At 39.4% G+C, this 20,802-nt stretch overlaps 1 protein-coding gene across 3 annotated transcripts in view; it reads right to left on the bottom strand.

Annotated features, from left to right (window-relative positions):
• Positions 1-268: 268 nt before the first annotated feature.
• Positions 269-20,802, bottom strand: part of map3k22 (mitogen-activated protein kinase kinase kinase 22) — a 108,527-nt gene continuing 87,993 nt past the window's right edge. For 2 of the 3 annotated variants that reach the window (XM_060899885.1, XM_060899884.1), the window contains 4 exons: positions 19,545-19,676; positions 11,181-11,310; positions 6,218-6,395; positions 269-4,660 (listed from right to left, as the gene is read on the bottom strand). In XM_060899885.1, coding sequence (XP_060755868.1) covers positions 4,432-4,660; positions 6,218-6,395; positions 11,181-11,310; positions 19,545-19,676 — 669 coding nt within the window. In that variant the 3' untranslated portion in view covers positions 269-4,431. The remainder of the gene's footprint in view (positions 4,661-6,217; positions 6,396-11,180; positions 11,311-19,544; positions 19,677-20,802) is intronic. The other variant, XM_060899886.1, reaches the window with a different exon arrangement.

The following is a 20,802-nucleotide window of genomic DNA, read 5'->3' on the forward strand; positions in this document are numbered from 1 at the left end:
ATGTATAAAGGAGCCCCCCCATTGGCCATGAAAACACACACACACACACACACACACACACACACACACACACACACACACACACACACAATTGGAGAAAATTAATCGACACCTTCTGACCAACCAGATTCGAGAATTCAGCAGGAATTTGAGGATATTTCTCTAAAGGAAATGGAAATCTCCTCCTGTTCTAAAACATGAGACCAGTCTCCCATCACCTGAAATGCAATAAATTACAGACCACAATTTTTTTTTAAACCTTTCCTTTTTCCTTTATTTATTCCAATGTACAAAATCACTTTCAGAATAAATGTGTTCTGGTTTTATCATAAAGGCAATAAAGAATTTTTTTTTAATTCCTAGCCTCCTTCAAAAACCTCAGAGGTCATTTCTTCATTTACTCAGAAAAAAAAAATCCAGCTCTACAAAGTTTCGGTAATATCATGACTAAAGTATTTGGAATACAATAAAACATCTTGTAAAAAGTGCAGTACAATCTGTACAGTGCTTACAGAAAACGTAGACACCTTTTTAGTAGGTTTGGTTCAGAGTTACTGATCTGGCACTCGGTTCAATGGTTTAAGTGACAGAACTTTAACACTTTTCTAAATCAACCCTCAAACGCATAGATATTTGTCTTCTTTCTGGTCTCTTCCTTACTGGTGATACTGTACAACAGATTGTAGGAGTGTATCAGGTGTTTCATACCTGTCTTGGTACATTATTAATTACTTGCATAATTTTTTAAAACTAAATATAATTTGTCATTTTTACAAGTGCACCTACTGTACATCTGTAATAATCAGTCAATTTCAGAGATACTTTAGACAAAATGTCTGATATTCCTATGTAGTGGATTTGGCTAGCTTCAGTTTAAGTTTACATTTTTCCAGCCAGGATATTTCTGGCCTTAGCCCCGGCCCCAGCCAAAAAACAAAACAAAAAAAACCACGATCATCTCAGATCCACCACTATTACTTAAGAAGTTTATATAGATAAAGAAAACCTAATAGGTGTGTATATAGTTTCAGCAAAGGGGTGAGGGTTGGTTAGGGGATGAAACGAAGTCTTGCCATTGTTTCCTTGCAATTATAATTCACTTCACAGGCAGCACTGCTTTCAATTTTAGAATTCATTCCCAATGGAAAATGTTTCAAGATTGGTCTCAACATCAGTTTATGATTTTCAAAAGGTGTCTAGCTTCCTATAAGCTCTGTACTTACAATACAATCTTTATCACCTTAGTAAGTCTGTATGTCAAAAATACAGCATCACTCATGGTCTTTAACAAGGACAAGTGAACGCACCATTAAAGACAACTGTGGTCATTTCCGTAAAAACATAAGAAAGAAAGAAAAAAAAAAAGAACAGCTCCTATGGAGAAGGCACAGGTCACGGTGATCAATAGACTGGAGGACATGTTTCTGTATAGAAAAACAAAAAAACTGCAGTGACAAATCAGTGACGCATCTTTCCGAGTCCTACAAAACACTGATGATTGAGTCTTCACTGAAGGATGTCAAGCCTTTCTTTAAAAAAAAAATAAAAAATCAGCTCAAAGTTTCTTAATAATACCACATTTCCTATGGGTGAAAGGGTGTGAATAATTATGATATGCTCATTGCGGAAACCATTATAAATGGTTTTTGAGACATTAGTCACTAATTATGACTTTAAATGTCCTAACACTGCCACAATGGCGCTCGGATAAAAATATAGCTGCAAGCAGTGATTTAGGGGTCCAAGCATTTCAGAACAGATTGTGAAATCAAGTTTCAAGCAAGTATTTTTCAGCATTTTCAGGGAACGGATTTGGATACATTTCATGCGTAATGCATAATGCCAATGATAATTTGGTGTAAAACTGAAAACCAGGTGACATCCTGCACCACAGCAGTACAATCACACCCCTAATTGTAATAATTATTTTAAAAAAAACAACAACAAAACAATCCAGACCTAACCTTCAGGTATAGCTGCATACTGTATGCAAATGTGCTCTTTGGTTGTTTCTGACACTAAGAATACACTTAGGTCTGAATAAATGACTGAACTTAGGAGGAATGATTGATAAGTTGATGATTCAGTCACACTATAGCATCCCTCAGTACTATTGCTTAGATGCAGTAAGCATTCTTTTAAAATAATACAAAGACCAGGATTTAAAAAAAAAAAGACTGCTGACACACATTTATATTATAAAAATAAGTTTCTTTAGTCCTTAACTGATTATCCTGCATGTCAAAATGCACAACCACGTACAGCGACTGTAATGCGAGTGTTTCCAAACGCCGAATAACTGAACAAGCTATTAACGTCATATGTTAAAAAAAATAATAATCATCCATGACGATGGTTAGCTGAAAGCACAGTGTGGACTCGCATGATGGAAGAAACGCACGTCTGTTCCTCTGGATTCACCACTCTGGTGGTCGTACAAGTGCGGCTCTGTGTTATTTTTTTTTCTTTTTCCCTTGGTTAGATTCTAACCATCACACAGTGAGCTTAAGAGAAATTACTCAAAGAGTATCTTACAGTATCGATTCGCTCCAGGCCGCTGGTGTGGACTCTGATCAACGGCACTAAATTCATTATGAACAAATTGCACCCCAGGGGTTTGGGAGTGGTTTTGGAGATATTAAAGACAGTAAACATTTATTCGGTTGCATTTCTACCAAGCCGTATTTCATGGCCGGGAGCCAAAAATTAACTCTTATTCACGATATTTGACTTCTGCAAACTCAACGTATTATTTTGGAGTAATGGAGTATAAGGTACTCCATTATTTTTCAATGTAATCTCGATGTATTACCACTGTAGTGTGTGTGTGTGTGTGTGTGTGAGAGAGAGAGTGATTACCTCAAATGACATGTTACTTGTTACTGAGGAGGGGGAAAAAAAAAAAACCCACCCACCAGAGCAACTATTTTCTCAGAACTCACTTCTAATGGAAATCTAAAAACATACTAAATTCAACCAATAAATCTGTTATTTTACGGTTACACAATAACCTGGAATTGCTTCTTACTGTCTCGCGCTACACAATTGAATATAAATACGAACACGCTTCATTTACGTCATGTTCGCAACCTTCAGAATTTCTATGGGTGCCAATAATTAAAATGACCTAAAATACATTTTGATAAGGGTTTTATTTCCTTAGAATAAATGTACGTCAAGTAAAGCTTAGATTTCTGTCATGCATGTGTGTTTGTGAGATGACATAACCACAAAGAGGACATAACATTTTTTTCATAACCACCCGTTTTACCCATCTTTACCAAAGGGTGCCAATAATTATCGAGATGACTGGAGAGTTCATATTTTAAACATATTTGTGGAACTCAACAACCTCGCTCAGGCTTCCATTAATACGAGTTTGGAGTGAACAGTTTTTCTTTTCTCTGGTCAGTACAGGGAAATGTCTCTGAAGTACTGTTCGGATGGGATTAGGTCCCCCCGCCGTTCGGTAGTTCCTATGGAGATAATAAATCATAAATGTACACATGACTATCGCATTAAAAAAAAAAAAAATCCACGTGTGGGAGTGCTATCCTTATAAGCGCATGTTGTAGGGGGCGTGGCACATGATGATCTTCCCACATGATGGATATAATGGACTTGCATATCGATTCAGACAGAATATATTACCTGGGGTTCTTTCTCCTGGTCATTTTATAGAAGCTAAAATACAGCGTGTTCTTTCTGAACGCATAAATCCAGCGTCGGATTCAGACACGACTAAAATCCCAAACATACCCCGGTAATAATTATATTATCCCCATGTAAGTGTAAACCAATCTGAATAGGCGTTAAGTTCTTGTTTGTAGTAATCACATACAGTATACGCTACAGATGGAGAGATTATGCTTAAAAAAAAAAAAAACTAAGGTGTTCCTTTAACTTTATCGGTTATTAATCCAATCTGAGTGTAGATCTGAGTAAACTGAGGGTCTTGGTTAATGGCGGAGTCATGGCTCTCTGGGATTTGGACTCTCAACCTTCCAGCCACCATCAGTAATGAATTAGTATGAGACTAGTGGTCCTGATAAACCTCATTCTTACATGGTGTAACGATGAAACGTAATGATCTTGGCCTAAGAGAAATAAAATCTAATCCAAGCTCTAAACCTTCCTCTTGTGTACTTTTTTGTGCAAAACCAATTAGACCGGTCACTATTTATGTGTTTGAATGTCATTGTAAACAACAGCCTCTTAGTGCTATGCCTGCTGTATATGGGTGTGTGTGTGTGTGTGTAGTGGGAATGTCACACTGTGAGATTCACAGCCCTTGCTGAGGAGTCTGCTTTGTTCTGTGTGCGCTGGAACACGCGCCAGTTTCCCCCGGACCAAGGCAGAGTGGTGATCGTTAGTGGGCAGAAGTGGACTAGCACAGGGGGCATCTCCGGGCATTTCAGGCTCCGGACTGCATCAGAAGCCGCCCTGGACGAACGGATGGCTGAGCAGCACCTCTGCAGTGGGACGCCATTTCTCCTCCACGAAGACCTGGCGTAGGAAATCCCGGCATGCGTCCGATACGCCCTCAGGCAGGTTGGGCTTCGTAGGCTGAGTGGCGATTTTAAAGATGGCCGCCATCGCTTCGTATTCGGCCCATGGTGGCTTCTGGGTGAGCATCTCCACCACCGTGCAAGCTACACTCCTGAGAAGAAAGAAAGAGACAAAAAGCTTTTGGTTTTGCTGTTGGTGAAGCCTTTCTTAATTTGTTGTTGTCTGTTTTGTTGCTGGGTTTGAGACTTTACTGTTGTGTTTTTGAGCTTGTAGTTGTGTTTCAGAAGTACTCATATGGTATGGGGTTTTTTGTTGTTGTTTTGGCTTTAATGTTCTGTTTGTTAATGCGTTTTACATTTGCACGAACAAATTAGGCCTTGGAATGGTGCTACGTAAATAAAATACAATTATTATTATTATTATTATTAAAGAAGCAATAATAACAAAAAATGTAATTCTTAACTAAAAAAATCTAAATATGACTGTCAATAATAATAATAATAATAATAATAATAAAGAATGCTAAATCAAATATTATATAAAGTAATCAAATAAAATATAAAAAAATGTGTTATTTATTAATGCTATTTATGCAGTATTACTGATATATTATGGCATGTGTGCCAATCATCATGCTAATCGGTCACCAGCAAACAACGGCGCCTGTCAAGGGGTGAGATATATTCGGCAGCAAGAAAGAGTAGAGTCAGTTCTTGAAGTTGATGTGTTAGAAGCAGGAAAAATGGGCTAGTGTAAGGATCTGAATTACTTTGACAAATTGTGATGGCGAGATGATTGGGTCTGAGCGTCTCCATAATGGCACATCTTGTGGGGTGTTCCTGGTATGCTGTAGTTAGTACTGAACAAAAGTGGTCCAAGGAAGGACAACCGGCGACAGGGTCATGGGCGTTGAAGGCTCATTGATTCACATGGGACACGAAGGCTAGCCCATATGGTCCAATCCCACAAAAGAGCTACTGTAGCACAAACTGCTGAAAAAGTGAATGCTGGCTAAAACAGAAAAGTGTCAGCATTCACTTTTTCAGCAGTTTGTGCTACAGTAGCTCTTTTGTGGGATTGGACCATATGGGCTAGCCTTCGACGCCCATGACCCTGTCGCCGGTTGTCCTTCCTTGGACCACTTTTGTTCGGTACTAACCACTGCATACCAGGAACACCCCAGATGATGTGCCATTTTGAAGATGCTCAGACCCAGTCATCTCGCCATCACAATTTGTCAAAGTAATTCAGATCCTTACACTTGCCCATTTTTCCCGCTTCCAACACATCAACTTCAAGAACTGACTCTTCTCTTTTCTGCTGCCGAATATATCTCACCCCTTGACAGAGGCCACTGTAATAAAATAATTAATATTTTTCACTTCACCTGTCAGTGGTCATAATGTTATAGCTGATATATAAATTACAACAACAACAATAATAGCATTAGTATTAATACTAGTACCTTAGTAGTTATTAGTATTGGTAGTAATTAGTGATGTTCTGAGACACAAAATTATCGAAAATATTCCATGTATAATAACCACTTATATATTACTGATTATCTCAAGTGACCAGATAACATTTGCTCACTTCCACCATGCCAGTCATTCACCAATACACTGCTAATGCTGTTAAAGAATCTGTTCATCTACGTCTTATATTCAGTAATGATCAAGGGAAAAGTTGGAGGTTAAAAGGTCATTACCAAACGTCAGCTTTGCGCCCATAACCTTCTCCGTTGATCACCTCAGGACTCATCCAGTAGGGGGTGCCAGTGACTGATTTAATGCCTGTGCCTGACATGCAGATGGTCTGAATGCGTTTACTGGCGCCGAAGTCTCCCAGCTTCACGTTTCCGGAGGAATCCCTCAGAATGTTAGCACCTGACACACACACACACACGCCTTACTCAGATGCCTCCCAGATGAACACTATGAAATTGAAAAGCTGTAACAAGTTAGTGTGTGTCATCAGTGTTATTAGAACGCAGACCATCTTTAGTCTTGCGTTGTTGCTAAACAGAATTGCATTCAGTTTTTCACTGATGTTTTTAGGATACGATGGAACTACAACACATTGCCATGTACATCCGAGAAAAGGAGCCAAGGAAGCACATTTTTCCATCCTCTCTTTCCCCTGTCAATCACAGCAATACTAGCCAGTCCTGGAGAGCTGACTGGCAAGCAGGAACACTACAAAGTTCCTATATAAGCTGGCCATCTTGAACAAACAGAATAACTTTTCCCTTCACGCAGTTTAAGATCATTCCATGTTCTGGACTCCAATTCCCAAAGTTTGGGTTGGAATGTTGGAGCAAGACACGTAAACATCCGCTTCCAAGCATTCAGACAGCAACTTGGAATGATTAATAAAGACATAATTATTTGGGTTTAAGATTTTATTACTTGGAGTTTGAGACGTGCGTTCCTCTCTTCCCACGCCTCCATTCAGACTTGTTTTCCATCGGACTGGCCTGCATGTTGCCTGTGAGATTTGTGCTTGTTTGAGCAGTGACTAATTCGCACCAGCCACAAGATCCTCTACACCCTCGGAGTGTAACCGAACTGACGACAGAATGCAGACAGACAGACAGAAGGAAAGAAAGAAAGGGGAACCTGGTACCTCATTCTCTTTTCTTTGCTTCAGTTGATATTTCCACAGGACTTGGGTTTGTTATGGGAATGTGAAAGCCCGGCTCGCTCAGACATAAATCAATTAAACGCCTGAGGTTTAATCTTGGCACACATGCTGCCTGATATCGCACCACGAACACTGCACACTTATCTGGTGTGTAATGGAAGCAAATGCTAACATGGACTGGCGGAGAAATGTGATTTATGTGGTTGTCTACGGAGGGAAAAAAAAAAAAAAGGAGTCTGATGAGTTTGGGCTGAAGGAATGCAGGGTTTCTCTTTTTCCTGCTTCTTTTGGCCAGAGCAAAAGGCAGCTCTGTTGTCTGATGCAAGAGAACGTCAGACCAAAGATATTTTCACAAGTATCTGACACGGAGTGGTTAAGAGGTGTATTCTTAGCATATGGCTATGATATGCAGCACCAGGGATTTTCCCACTTCACAGTTTATGAAACAATCGTGCCTCGGGCGTTAAGGCTCACTGCAAGTGAACGGAAGTTTCTGGATTCAGATCTCAGCATTCCCACTCCTTTCCCACCAACACTGCCTTGTCTTGCTGTAAGGACAGGTAGTGGTTCTCAGACCAAGAACCTTCTGATGAACCAGTGAGAATTTTCACCACTTAGAACCTCATTAGTGGCAGGATTTTTCCAAGGAATGGCATAAAAAGAACAATCCTGAAGGATACATTTTGTATTTCTGGCTTTGGGAATCATGTGCTTGTGTTTCTCTCCGTCTATGTCTGTCAGAATATGTGTGTCTGTCCATGTGTCCAATGTGTCTGAACATGTGTCTATGTCCATATATCTGTCTGTCCATGTGCCTATATGTCTGTTTCTCCATGTGTCTTCTGTCTGTCCACGGGCCTACTGTATGTGTCGGTCTGTCCACGTGCCTCTGCGTCCATATGCCTGTCTGAACAAATGTCTATCTGTCCATGTATCTGTGTTCATTAAATGGATAAATATAAATGTAATATTTTAGTTGCCTTTAAAGGGATACAGAAAGGACCAACACAAGTTCATTTATTCGTAAAGATTATAATATTTTGTCCACCAATACACGGCAGTTTTTATCAGTAAACACATCGTTTTTTTACAAATCGACACAATAGTTCGAAATATCACAGATTCAAGCACCCCGCCGAAAACCGTTCTACTCGCCAGGAAGAAGCCGGATATGACGTCAGCGCAGTAACCAGGAAAATTCTCGGATGAATGTTTACATTCCTTTATACGCGTTGAGTTGCAGAATCGTTTTTTTTGTTGTAGATTCCCCTACATATTATGTGAGAATGCCGAATCGATGTGTTGCTGCAGGTTGCTGTAATATTCCTAGTCACAATGTGACACTTTTTAGGTTTCCAAAGGACTCGCATATGAGGAATCTATGGACAAAACAAGTACAACGAACCCGTGCTCAATGTAACATTCACAAAATATTATGTTAAAGGGATAGTTCGGGATTTTTGACATGAATCTGTATGGCATCCCCATCAATAGTGTCGTGCAAACACACTGACTTACCCCTGACAGCATCCTGTGAGTCTAGTTCTTGTCCAGTTTTGGTCCAGACGAAAGTAGTCCGGCAAGTTTGTTGGGGTCACGAAAGTAAAACGTTTTTCGTCTCAAAACAGTATGTGTTCAAAAGAGTGATATATTTGCATCACAAAACCGTTGCCAAATAAAAAGTCAGACCTCGAAATCGCTTGGCGCTATTTTCTCTCCCTTCTCATCACTGCGCGCTGCCGGCTTCATCCAGCTGCGGCTCCAGCTTCAAGGATAAGCTGGAGCCGCATAAGTAGGAGTCCCGGCGGGTGGTTTGTATTCGATTCGTTTATATCCCGACCTTGTCAGCTGTCAGATTTATGTTCATGGACCCGGTAAGCTGGTAAATAATATTTATTTATTTTTTTCTTTACCAAATTCTAACAGAAAACGAGAGCGCCCGAAAGGGAAAGCCGAGCCGCCTCACGGCTGTAATGCAAATTGCTTTCCTCCTCAGTATACAAGTGCGCTTCCATGTCAGGGAAAAAGAAACTACCACTGCTGCCTATGTAGTGCCCTATTTATACAAATAGGAGTCATTCAGGATTCAGCCATGACACGGAGAAAAACATGGCTGAAAGGACATTGCATGGACTGCATGGAGCAAAAATCATCATCAGACACTTCGAGTTCTGTATCTGGCACATATGGTTCAAATCGATATGGTTGAATATCTCTAGGTTGAACCTGTGAATAGGGCTGGGCGATTTTACGATTACGATGTTATTCATGATATAAAATCTCTACGATTAGAAATTAGACACGTACGATATGCCTACGATAAGCCTACGCCTTCAATAAAATTACTTCATCCGAAGTTTTGACAGACACGTGAATAGCCAATCATAACTAAACAGTACCGCACATAACCAATCAGTTGGAAGAGAGCCACGTCAAGTTAGGTTGCGTGCACACACAAACACACACACGTGTAGCAGCAACGCACAGCATGGCTGTGGTGAAGTTTGCAGGAGCGCGGCATTTCTCCAACAAAGCGTGAAACAAAGCGATTATAAAAATGAGCGAGAAGCCGACTGACCGGAGTTCTGAACAGGAAAGTCAGAGCACTGCCCTGGAGGACATCGTTGAAAAGAAGGGCCAGAGATCTTCGGTTGTGTGGAGGTATTTTGGATATTTAAAATCGGACATACAACAAAGTGTTACACAAAACCTTAAACACACTGACGTACAGGATTGCACTTTTTTTCTCCTTGCAGCGTAAGGTTTACACGTCAATATGTCTTTTATGTTTATTTGAAAGCTGCTAGAATTTGCACAAATGATTAACAATGGTATATAGTTTTTATTTTTCAGTTTCAGTTTATTCATTTGAACAAAAAGAACAAAAGAATGTGCATCCAGTTTGTTTTGGTTCTGTGAAACTTGAAGGCTTGTTAAGCTATTTTTGTTAATTAGGAAGGAACTACTAATTTGTAATGTTCATATTTTGAGCAGAAAATTAAAGAAAATACAAAAATGGTGATTTGATTTATATCGTGATATATATCGTTATCGAAAATTTTGAAAAAATATATCGTGATACAATTTTTTCTCATATCGCCCAGCCCTACCTGTGAAAGTTCTCTTTCTTCTAACCCATTATCATCAGATAATTCTTCTGAAAATTCGGACAAATCCACGCTAATTTCACTGACATCCGAGTCAGACATTGCTTTTCCTTGTTGTTTACACGGAGTGGATTACTGCGCTGACGTCACAATATGGCGCCCAGATTATCGTATGGCAGCAAAAAAAAACGAACTGAGATAGCGATTACTGCCGATGTTATTGTTAAATATCTTGGATTTTGTGATTTGGATACTAGCTTGCTGTATATCAAAAGAAAGCAAATTTTATGCTAGATCGCGATATGGAAACAGTTTTAGGACAAATTTTAATGTCCATTCCCCTTTAAATCTATTATAATAATTTTCCATACCACACTTTCAAATTAATATTAATTTATTTACTTAATTATATACATTTAATTATATTTAATGTTTTACTGATGCTATAGTTTATCTGACACTCGATCTTACCCTGAATTTAACACCCTATAACTTTAAATAAATACTGTATGCATCTCTGTATCTTTATAAGACTTCGTGTCTTGCTGTGTCCTTGTCATTTATTGTGTCCCGTTTTTGTTTTTTGCTGCAGACAAAACAAGTTCCCTCAGGGATCAATAAATAACCAGTGACGTCGCAGCGTCATGTCAAACTGCATAGCAACACGTATCTGATTGGATGATAAGGATCCATTATACCATAATTTGTATTTATTATTTATTATATGAATATTTTTTCTTTTGAATTTTACTCTTTGTTAAATAGCAATAATGGAAAACAATATTTTAGGCAAATGTTATAGGTAGGCTTGTGAAAACCTCAAAAAAAAAAACAAACCTAAAATCTCGATAGTCTGATGAATATGTTGTGTATTGTGGAAACGTGGTCCGTTTGTGATGTGGTGTATTCTGCAGCAGTTACCTTTGATATCTCGGTGGACGATCATGTTGCTATGGAGGTAGAAGACTCCCTGCAGGATCTGTCTGGTGTATCTGCGTGTCACCTTCTCGGTCAGAGCACCGTACGCCTTTAGCTGGTCTTTTATCGAGCCCTGAAAACACACACACACACACACACACACACACACACACACACACACTCAGTATACACATACCAGGGCATAATGTTCTTTAACAGCAGAGAGTCAGGAAATACAATCTGTTGTACAATAATCTTGATGAGGTTGTTGGATGGAGTGTATGATGAAAATCTGAAGCCATAACATAAAATTATATATAAAATCACCAAAAAGTCCATGTGACTTCATTCCAATAAAATACGTTACCATAACAATGAAACAATCCAGAGAGCAAAAAACGTTTTACAGCAAACAATTAAGAGCTGCTGCACCACAACCCTGTCTGGTAGTACACCATAAATAGTTTACATGTTCTTAATATCCCAATAAAGGGTCCCTATAAATCACACCAATCCAATTCCATGCACCTTTTATCCGTTTTTGAATTTTGGTGGCTGAACATGATAAACAAGAATATCGCCATATACACACACACGCAGTCCTGTGCAAAAGTCTTTGGCACCCTTTTTTTTTTTAATACAAACTTTGTTATAGATTTCTATGTTATGACTTCTACATTGGGCAGCACGGTGGTGTAGTGGTTAGTGCTATCGCCTCACAGCAAGAAGGTCCGGGTTCGAGCCCCGTGGCCGGCGAGGGCCTTTCTGTGTGGAGTTTGCATGTTCTCCCCGTGTCCGCGTGGGTTTCCTCCGGGTGCTCCGGTTTCCCCCACAGTCCAAAGACATGCAGGTTAGGTTAACTGGTGACTCTAAATTGAGCGTAGGTGTGAATGTGAGTGTGAATGGTTGTCTGTGTCTATGTGTCAGCCCTGTGATGACCTGGCGACTTGTCCAGGGTGTACCCCGCCTTTCGCCCATAGTCAGCTGGGATAGGCTCCAGCTTGCCTGCGACCCTGTAGAACAGGATAAAGCGGCTAGAGATAATGAGAGATGATGAGAGAGAGAAGAAAAAAAGTTTGTATCTGAGTAGCATATTCCATAAGAGAGCACTTTTCAGATTAAAAAAGAAAACATAATGAAGGCTGCTGGGTTTCGGTGCAAAATGAAGAAGCGAGTGTGACAGTCAAAGCGTCCAGAAGAACTGGGGCTGGTTCTGTAAGATGCTCAGTAAAACCTACAGCTCATTTCCACATAAAACTGCACTCACTGGACCTGAGACGACTATTTATTTGTTTTTTTTTTTAAACAAAGGGTCGTCTGACACCAAATATTGACTTTGTTTCATTAATTATGGCTCACTGATTAGTGTTGAAACATTTCATTTCATTATTTTTTAAGCCACTTTTGGTCCAAAAATGGCGTGTTTTATTCCTCCTCCGCAGTAATTTCTCCACAATCACTTTTTTTAAATTTATAAAACACCACATCATCATACTTTTTTATCCACGGAAAGCTACATTTATCGTTGTGGGACATCCCCTAAGAAGTTACTTCCTGCTATCGTTTATGTTATCACCTTGCAAAAGGGCTTTCTTCACCATCTCATTTTTCCTCTCTGTTGATGCTAATAAGACAGCTTGTTACCAAGAAACCACAAAACACAACATTTTGCATTTCCCGTATCTGAAAACTTAACAGCTTTACCTCTGACTGTTAAAAAGCACCGACACTGGAGACTCCTTCCATAAATAAATATGCACATAAATATCCTTCCAGAAAACGTCACCATATCAATAATTACATGTTTTTCATTGTTGAATGAAAAATGACTTTAAAAAAAAATATCTGTTTATTAACAAGCTTTGATGTGGAGCATCCACCTTACAAGTCTACATGCATGTTGTTACTATAGAGCAGGGGTGGGCAATTATTTTTTCCATAGGGCCACATGAGAAACAGAAAATTTTGTGGAGGGCCGGACCATAAGGCTGAACTAAATTCTGCATAATATTAATTGTATTTCTTTATATAAAGCAATAAATATCAGTTTTTACAAGCTGCTAAGGCTGGTAAGAGTATGGAAAAAACGAGGTTGCCTTACAAAAAATGTCATTTATTCAATCAAATTTCCCAAAACAATGCTTAACAAAATGTGAACGTTTGTACCATTTTTTTCAGTCACATTCACCCCAAAACACAATAAAGACATCACAATATTGTCTTTCTACTCCAAATATCAAGCAAGATACATCATATTATAATAATGATGTCCACATTTGTAGTCTAATCACCTCATTTGGTGTTTTTTATTTGTTCAGTGAGAGAAATCTCGTCTCTGTTGGTCTTTAACGAGTGCATCAGAGTCAGGTTAAATGTCTGAGGTGGAGATGCGAAGCGCAGCTGACAGATGATCATCAGTCGATTCGGTGTCGGTATCAGATCTACAGATCGGCTCGGGCTCCGGCGCCTGCTGGTGATGTCACACTGTGTGATTGGCTGGACCGTTTGAAGGATGACGTACAAGTTTGTGGTTGGTCTGGACAAATTACGGAAGTAGTTATCGCGGGATTAGGTTTCGTGGGATTTCATGTCATGTTCATGTCGCGCGCATTGCGTTTTTGTTGAACACAACTTCAAAATAAAAGCAATGCACATTCAGTCCATGCGTGAGGTAAAATTAGGAAATACGTTTTGTAATTTCTAATTAACCTTACGCGGGCCGGTCAGAATGAACCAAAGGGCCGGATGCGGCCCGCGGGCCGGAAAATGCCCAGGTCTGCTATAGATGCAATATCGCTGAATCAGAACAAACGAATGCATTACAGCTGGCGCCATGTTCAACATCTTCTGACTAATCAGATTGGAGAATTCAACAGCACCATGGTACAAGTTAAAATTAGGCGAGTTTGTGTGTTTAAATATCCTGCGCTCTTCAGCAGCTGGATTTCCCTCTGGAGAACATGGAGATGTTTCTAGATCCATCTGTCATACTTGTAGCTCACGTTCATGTTGCAAATCTCTGCCAACTGAACAATAGTAAAACAACATGTTTTGTAGGGTGTCAAATTATATTTTGTACACATTTACTTTAGGGGGGGAAAAACATCCCATAATTTACTCGAAAAGAAAAACAGAGCACTCCTGTGACGGCGCAAACAAGAAAGCAGAATCTGCCAAGACGTGTCCTTCATCGTGTTTTTCACACAGAGCCCAGTTTCCACATGCTTACCCAGCTGGAACTGGAAGTGTGTTGAGGTGTTTGTCCAGATATAGAGCCGGTTCTATTCCCAAACCGTGTGTTTGTGTGTTTCTTTGACTATCCGATCCAAGCAGGCTAACGTGTCCTGCATTTCCTTTGCCTTCCTGTTTTTGCCCTTGTATAATGGAAACAATGTCTCCTCGAGGTCTGTGCCGAGAAACGCAAATTCCAGCCGACTCAGCGCCTCCACAGCCACTTACCCTCACAAATGATCTCTTAATCCTGCTGCACAATATGCTAACTCTGTTATTTTAACATCGGTATCGTATTTATAATACATATCTGTATGGACATCATCCACTTTATACTTTATAGGCATGCATCAAAATTAAACTTTCATATAATTGCCACGCCGTTCTTCTCACTATGTAAAATATTAGCATTATCTTTTGACCTCTGCTAAACAGCTTATGTTTGCAAAGCGGTTTGTTTGTCTGTTTATTTGTCTATAAACAGGACTGTGCAAAACCTACCGACCCGATTTCATTGAAACTTGGCGGAAAGGTGTAGCATGGGCCAAGGAAGAACCCATTAAAATGCTGGAGTGGATCTAACTAATGTTACAAGATACAGCATTTGGTCTTGGCAGAAGTCTGAGCTCTACAATGCCATACATCTTAAAAGCAAGTAGATGGCAGTAAAGTTCAACAGCGATAAAACATAACCAGTGTAGAAATACGATGACTCCATATCACAATCCACATTCACAGGTATCAGTAATCCACTGGGATTCACATGAAGGCCCATAACTGTAATGGTTTTGGAAACCATTTACTTTGGTTGCAGGTTTGCATATGGTTGCAGGTTTGCAAATTATAGAAGAGTCGACTATTGTCCTTGGCGGAGGTTTGCGCTCTCCGAGCGCCTTTCTTGTTATAAGGCGACTTATTTTAGATTTTTCGGATCACGGATCCGCCGACGGCAGTTGAATACTACCGCTAGAAAAATAAAAAGTCTGTGCGTATTTTTATTTTTACCGCCGAAACGTACAAAAAGAAATGTAAAAAAAAATAGTCACATATTTTTCTTATAACAGCACTGTATCCCTGGTACTAGGTCATATTTCTTTAAGTAAAAAGTATTAGAATCGCAAATACAAACGACAATGTGTGTTGTATATATCCACTTCCGCCGAGTCTGAAAACGAAACTATTTACGACACTGAGTATTCACTTGAATGTTTTTATGGTATTTATAACCGCTTTACGACAGTGTCAGCCACGTGCTGACCATGGCGACGCTGACGGCATGGATTCCGAGCTATTGCCTCAACTGTACGTAAGCATAAAGTGTGGTAAAGAAAAGTCTTTTCACTGTCTCACTAACCAAAAAGTGGGCGATTTCGTCTCTCAAGCATTGAAAGTAAACAATGAAAAGATCAAAATGATCTTTGGTTCTCAGAAAGAAGGTGGTGATGTAACGAGCGCGATGCCGAATACGCCTGCCATAACGTTAGTTCGCGATTTTGGCTGCAAGTATCTGATTGTAGAATTAGAAGAGGATGGTGCCACAGAGAGTCCTATCGAATCAAGTAGCACGAACGTATCAGCCTTCAATGTGCATATATATATATATACACACAACCCCTGGCAAAAAATATGGAATCACTACTCTTGGAGGATGTTCATTCAGCTGTTTTACTTTGTAGCAAAAAAAACAAATCAGAGACATGACACAAAATTGTTTAATTTAACAGCTGAACATTCTGGCTTTGTAAAATATACCTCAAAAAATGATATGAAATTGTTGTAATTAATGGCACATTTTTTAAAGATCAAGTAGAAGAAAAAATTATGGAATCACTCAATGATGAGGAAAAAATTATGGAATCAAGCTATAACTTGCATTTCTAAAACAAATATCCGCACAAGCCTAAATGTGCAAATTAATCTGCAGTTAAAAGAGAGCGCTTGTAGACCTGAATGAGCTGCTGCACCTGGCTGATTGACAGAAAACATGGCCCCAACAAGAGAGCTGTCAGTTGAAACAATGGAAAGGATTATAAAACTCCTTAAAGAAGGTAATTCAACACGGAGTGTGGTAAAAGACGTTGGTTGTTTCCAGTCAGCTGTGTCTAAAATTTGGAGCGAGTACAAACAAAATGGGAAGGTTGTAAAAGGGAAACATACAGGTAGATCAAAGCGTCAGGACAGGAAACTCAAAGCAAGATGCCTTGAAAATAGACAATGCACAAGAAAAGAAATGAAAAACAAACGGGCAGAAACAGGAGTCAATGTTTGTGACCAAAATGTAAGAAATCGGCTGAAGGAAATGGGATTTACATACAGAAAAGCCAAACGTTAAACACCTAAACAGAAGAAAACAAGGTTACAGAGGGGTTAAAGAGAAGGAGTCGTGGACTGTGGGTGATCGGATGAAAGTTATATTCAGTGATGAATCATGAATCTGCATTGGCCAAGGAGATGATGCTGGAACTTTTGTTTGGTGCTGTTCCAATGAAACATATAAAGATGACTGCCTGACGAAAACAAGCAAATTTCCACAGTCATTGATGATATGGGGTTGGATGTCCGGTAAAGGACCTGATGGCAGTCATTCCCTCTACAGTAAATGCACAGGTGTACATTGAAATTTTTCACTTTTCTCATTCCATCAATCAAAAGTACTTTTGGTGGTGATGAAGTCATTTTTCAGGATGATAATGCATCTTGCTACAGAGCAAAGAGCATTAAAACTTTTCTTCAGGAAAGGCAGATCAACTCAATGGCATGGCCAGCAAACAGTCTGGATCTCAATCCAATTGAAAATATATGGTGGAAATTGGGGGGAAAAAAAAGTCCATGACGAGGCTCCATCCTGCAAAGCTGATCTGTCAACTGCTATATGAGAAAGTTGGAACCTGACTGATAAAGAATATTGTTTTTCATTAGTGAAGTCCACGCCTCAAAGAATTCAAGCTGTCATAAAAGCCAGAGGAGGTACAGCAAAGTACTAATTGTGATTTTTTTTTATTTATGATTCCATAATTTTTTCCTCATCATTGAGTGATTCCATCATTTTTTCTTCTACTTGATCTTGAAAAAAAATGTGCCATTAATTACAAAAAATTAATTTAATTTTTTGAGGTATATTTTACAAAGCCAGAATGTTCAGCTGTTAAATTAAATAATTTTGTGTCATATCTGTTTTTTTTTTTTTTTTTGTGCTACAAAGTAAAACAGCTGAATTAACATCCTCCAGGAGTAGTGATTCCATATTTTTTGCCAGGGGTTGTGTATATACGTGTGTGTGTGTGTGTGTGTGTGTGTGTGTGTGTGTGTGTAAAGTGTGTCTCTTGAATTTAAATTATTTTATCATCTTAATCCGAAATTGAAATTTTGCCATGCAAAAAAAAAATTGGACAAGGACACTTATTTTTATTTCGACCGACATCAAAAATATGTTGAAAAAATCCGTGAACCTAAAGATAAAAAAATGGGTGGCCTAAATGCTATCCTTTTAATCACAAATGACCAGACATAGCAAGCTAACCAATGCTAGTTATAGCAAGATCAGACACTACACAAATTTACAAATAACATCAATGTGCAATTTAGCCGGCTAGCTACCTGGAAGTAGGCTGATTTTGTTCCAGCTTGACACAAGCACCTTTGCATCTTAGTCACGATTTTGCGTGAACAATTTATTTTAACGTTACCCGAACTTGTCACAAAAAAACCAAAAACAAAAATGTTTTGCACAAAATATTATTAGCCTAATTAGCCAACATGCTAGTTCTGGGGATAAATTTTCCATGTACGATGTGATCATCTAACTTTTACCATACTGGGCATTTTATTAGTTTTTCTTTTCAGAATGATCGAGAAAACCTCCATTTTAAAAACAAAAAAACATGAACTTAGCACCAAAATCAGCATCGTTTAAAACATAAATGACATAATTTTGTGTACCTCCCTACTTTAATCATGTTAACTGGGAAACAGGGATTTACCATGCATTTGTAAATCTATTTCTCAGTCATAGCGTCAGATCCCAGTGAGCACAAAAGCTCTCCAGAAGTCCAGAGACGACGTTTATGATTTAAATGTGCCAATAAAAGGACATTGTTATTCGTCCTCTATAAAGAAGTCCTGGTTCTTGTACTTCTTGTTCTGTCCACTAAAAAAAACACCTCCCTTTTTGGTCTCTGTTAAGTTTGACGTCTTGTATTCAACCACAATAGTAAGATTTTCTCGAAAACATATAAAGCTTTCACTCCTGCCAAAATGCAAACGTCAAATAAATCTCTGGCATTTCTTTTCTTTTAAGTCTTGGAACTCAGTGGGTTCTGTCTTTCATCATCACGTTACACACATGAAACATGATGAATAGCACAATAAATTGAAACTCTTAGAAAACTTGGTTTCAGATGGGGTTATTTGGCTGTATCTGTAAAACTGGATGGAGAACCCTAGATGATGAAAAACGTTAGCGCTGTTAGTACTGTAAAGAACCCTTGAGGAACCTTTTGTCTAGAAGTGTTGAACTAATTATTATTATTATAATAAATCCAAGCTTTTAAACATTTCTGACTGATACATTACTCTTCTCATGCTGTGTCCTGTCCTGACAAGGGAACATGGTGTGTGTGTGTGTGTGTGCTCTGAGCGACACCACAGCTCCTGCCAGAGATCTTGGTCAAATATATAATCCCTCGCCCTTTTTCCAGACACCATGAGTCAAGACTCTTAAAGCTAGTCTCAAAAAAACCCGGAGTCTTGTTAAAGCTCTTGTTTATTGAAAAAATGAACTTATAAAACCAAGCTGCAGTGCTAACAAATGCTATATCTACTGTTTCACAGTCGGATCCTAGTCGTGGTTACTTCCTGTGATATCAGAAATTATGCTGTGCTTTTTTTTTTGCTTGTATAAGAGCAAGAACAACTGAAGGGTGGACCAGTGACTAATAATAATCATTAATAAAGGTACCAGACAGCAGACGATTAAAACGTTTCCTGAGTCACTAAAACCCCAAAACGCTCACCAGAACCATACATCAAGTTACGTAGCAGGTCAGTCGTTATGATAAGCCATGTTATAATGACCTCTGCATTGACTTGATGCGGTCTGTGTATAAATGTACAGTCATCGAATGATGACATACATACCCCTGGCATGAACTCTACAAAGATGGACAGCTTCCTCTGGTCGGGGTCACGCAGGCAGCCGTAGTACTGCACAATGCGCTCGTGACGGAGATTCTTCAGCAGCTGGATCTCGCATTCAAGTGCGTTCACTTCCTATACAGACGACGAGAGAGAAAGGAGCGAGGTGAAGCCATGACTTTGCGTCATGAGGTGAATTCATTTCTCTGTACACTACCGTTCAAAAGTTTGGGGTCACCCAGACAATTTTGTGTTTTCCATGAAAAGTCACACTTCTATTTACCACCATAAGTTGTAAAATGAATCGAAAATATAGTCAAGACATTTTTCTGGCCATTTTGAGCATTTAATCGACCCCACAAATGTGATGCTCCAGAAACTCAATCTGCTCAAAGGAAGGTCAGTTTTATAGCTTCTCTAAAGAGCTCAACTGTTTTCAGCTGTGCTAACATGATTGTACAAGGGTTTTCTAATCATCCATTAGCCTTCTGAGGCAATGAGCAAACACATTAGGGGTGTTCACACGGCAACTTTTACTCCGGTGTAGCACCGGGGCTGCCCCGGTAGAGCGTTCACACGGTACAAAGTTACACCGGTGTAGCCCCTGAAAGCTGCTTAAACCGGTGCAAATCTAACCCTGCTCGGGAGGTGGTTTAAGAAATTTACTCCGGAGTAAATGCTAGTTTGCGGGGCAGCACCGATATAAAATGGGACGTCTGAACGCTACAGGGGTAGACTCGCTACGCGTGAGGAGAGTTGATTACATACGGGCATTGCATAATTTGCATCCTGGTATTTTCCGCTTCCAAAATGGCGAATATCAACAACAACAGAACTGCGTGTCTTCCAGTGTTGACAGATTGGGCGGTTTTAAGTGCATTTTGGCGGATTTGAACATATTTTGGGCTGGAAAACGTCAGCAGTATCTGGCAACACTGGTGTCTTCATCCACATTGTTTTCCCAGCGCTTGGTGATGCCATGACAACCGGGAAAAGGAAGTACATTTTCACGCATGCGCATATTTCATTTCCGCATTATTACTATCGGAAATGATCATAATAAAAGGAAATGATATCAAAACTTTATTACTATCAAAGGAAATGATAGTAATAAAGTTTTTGCGACTATTGCATGGTCGCAAAAACTGCCGTGTGAACGCAAGTGGGGCTGCACCGGTGCTAGCACGCTTCTCTCTAGTAAGCAGGGTTGTGACGTGTGAATGCTCCACAAAATTTACACCGGTGTAAGATATATCGCAAC

Source organism: Neoarius graeffei, chromosome 19 (assembly GCF_027579695.1).
Source record: "Neoarius graeffei isolate fNeoGra1 chromosome 19, fNeoGra1.pri, whole genome shotgun sequence".
In the NCBI taxonomy this organism is placed as follows: Eukaryota; Metazoa; Chordata; class Actinopteri; order Siluriformes; family Ariidae; genus Neoarius; species Neoarius graeffei.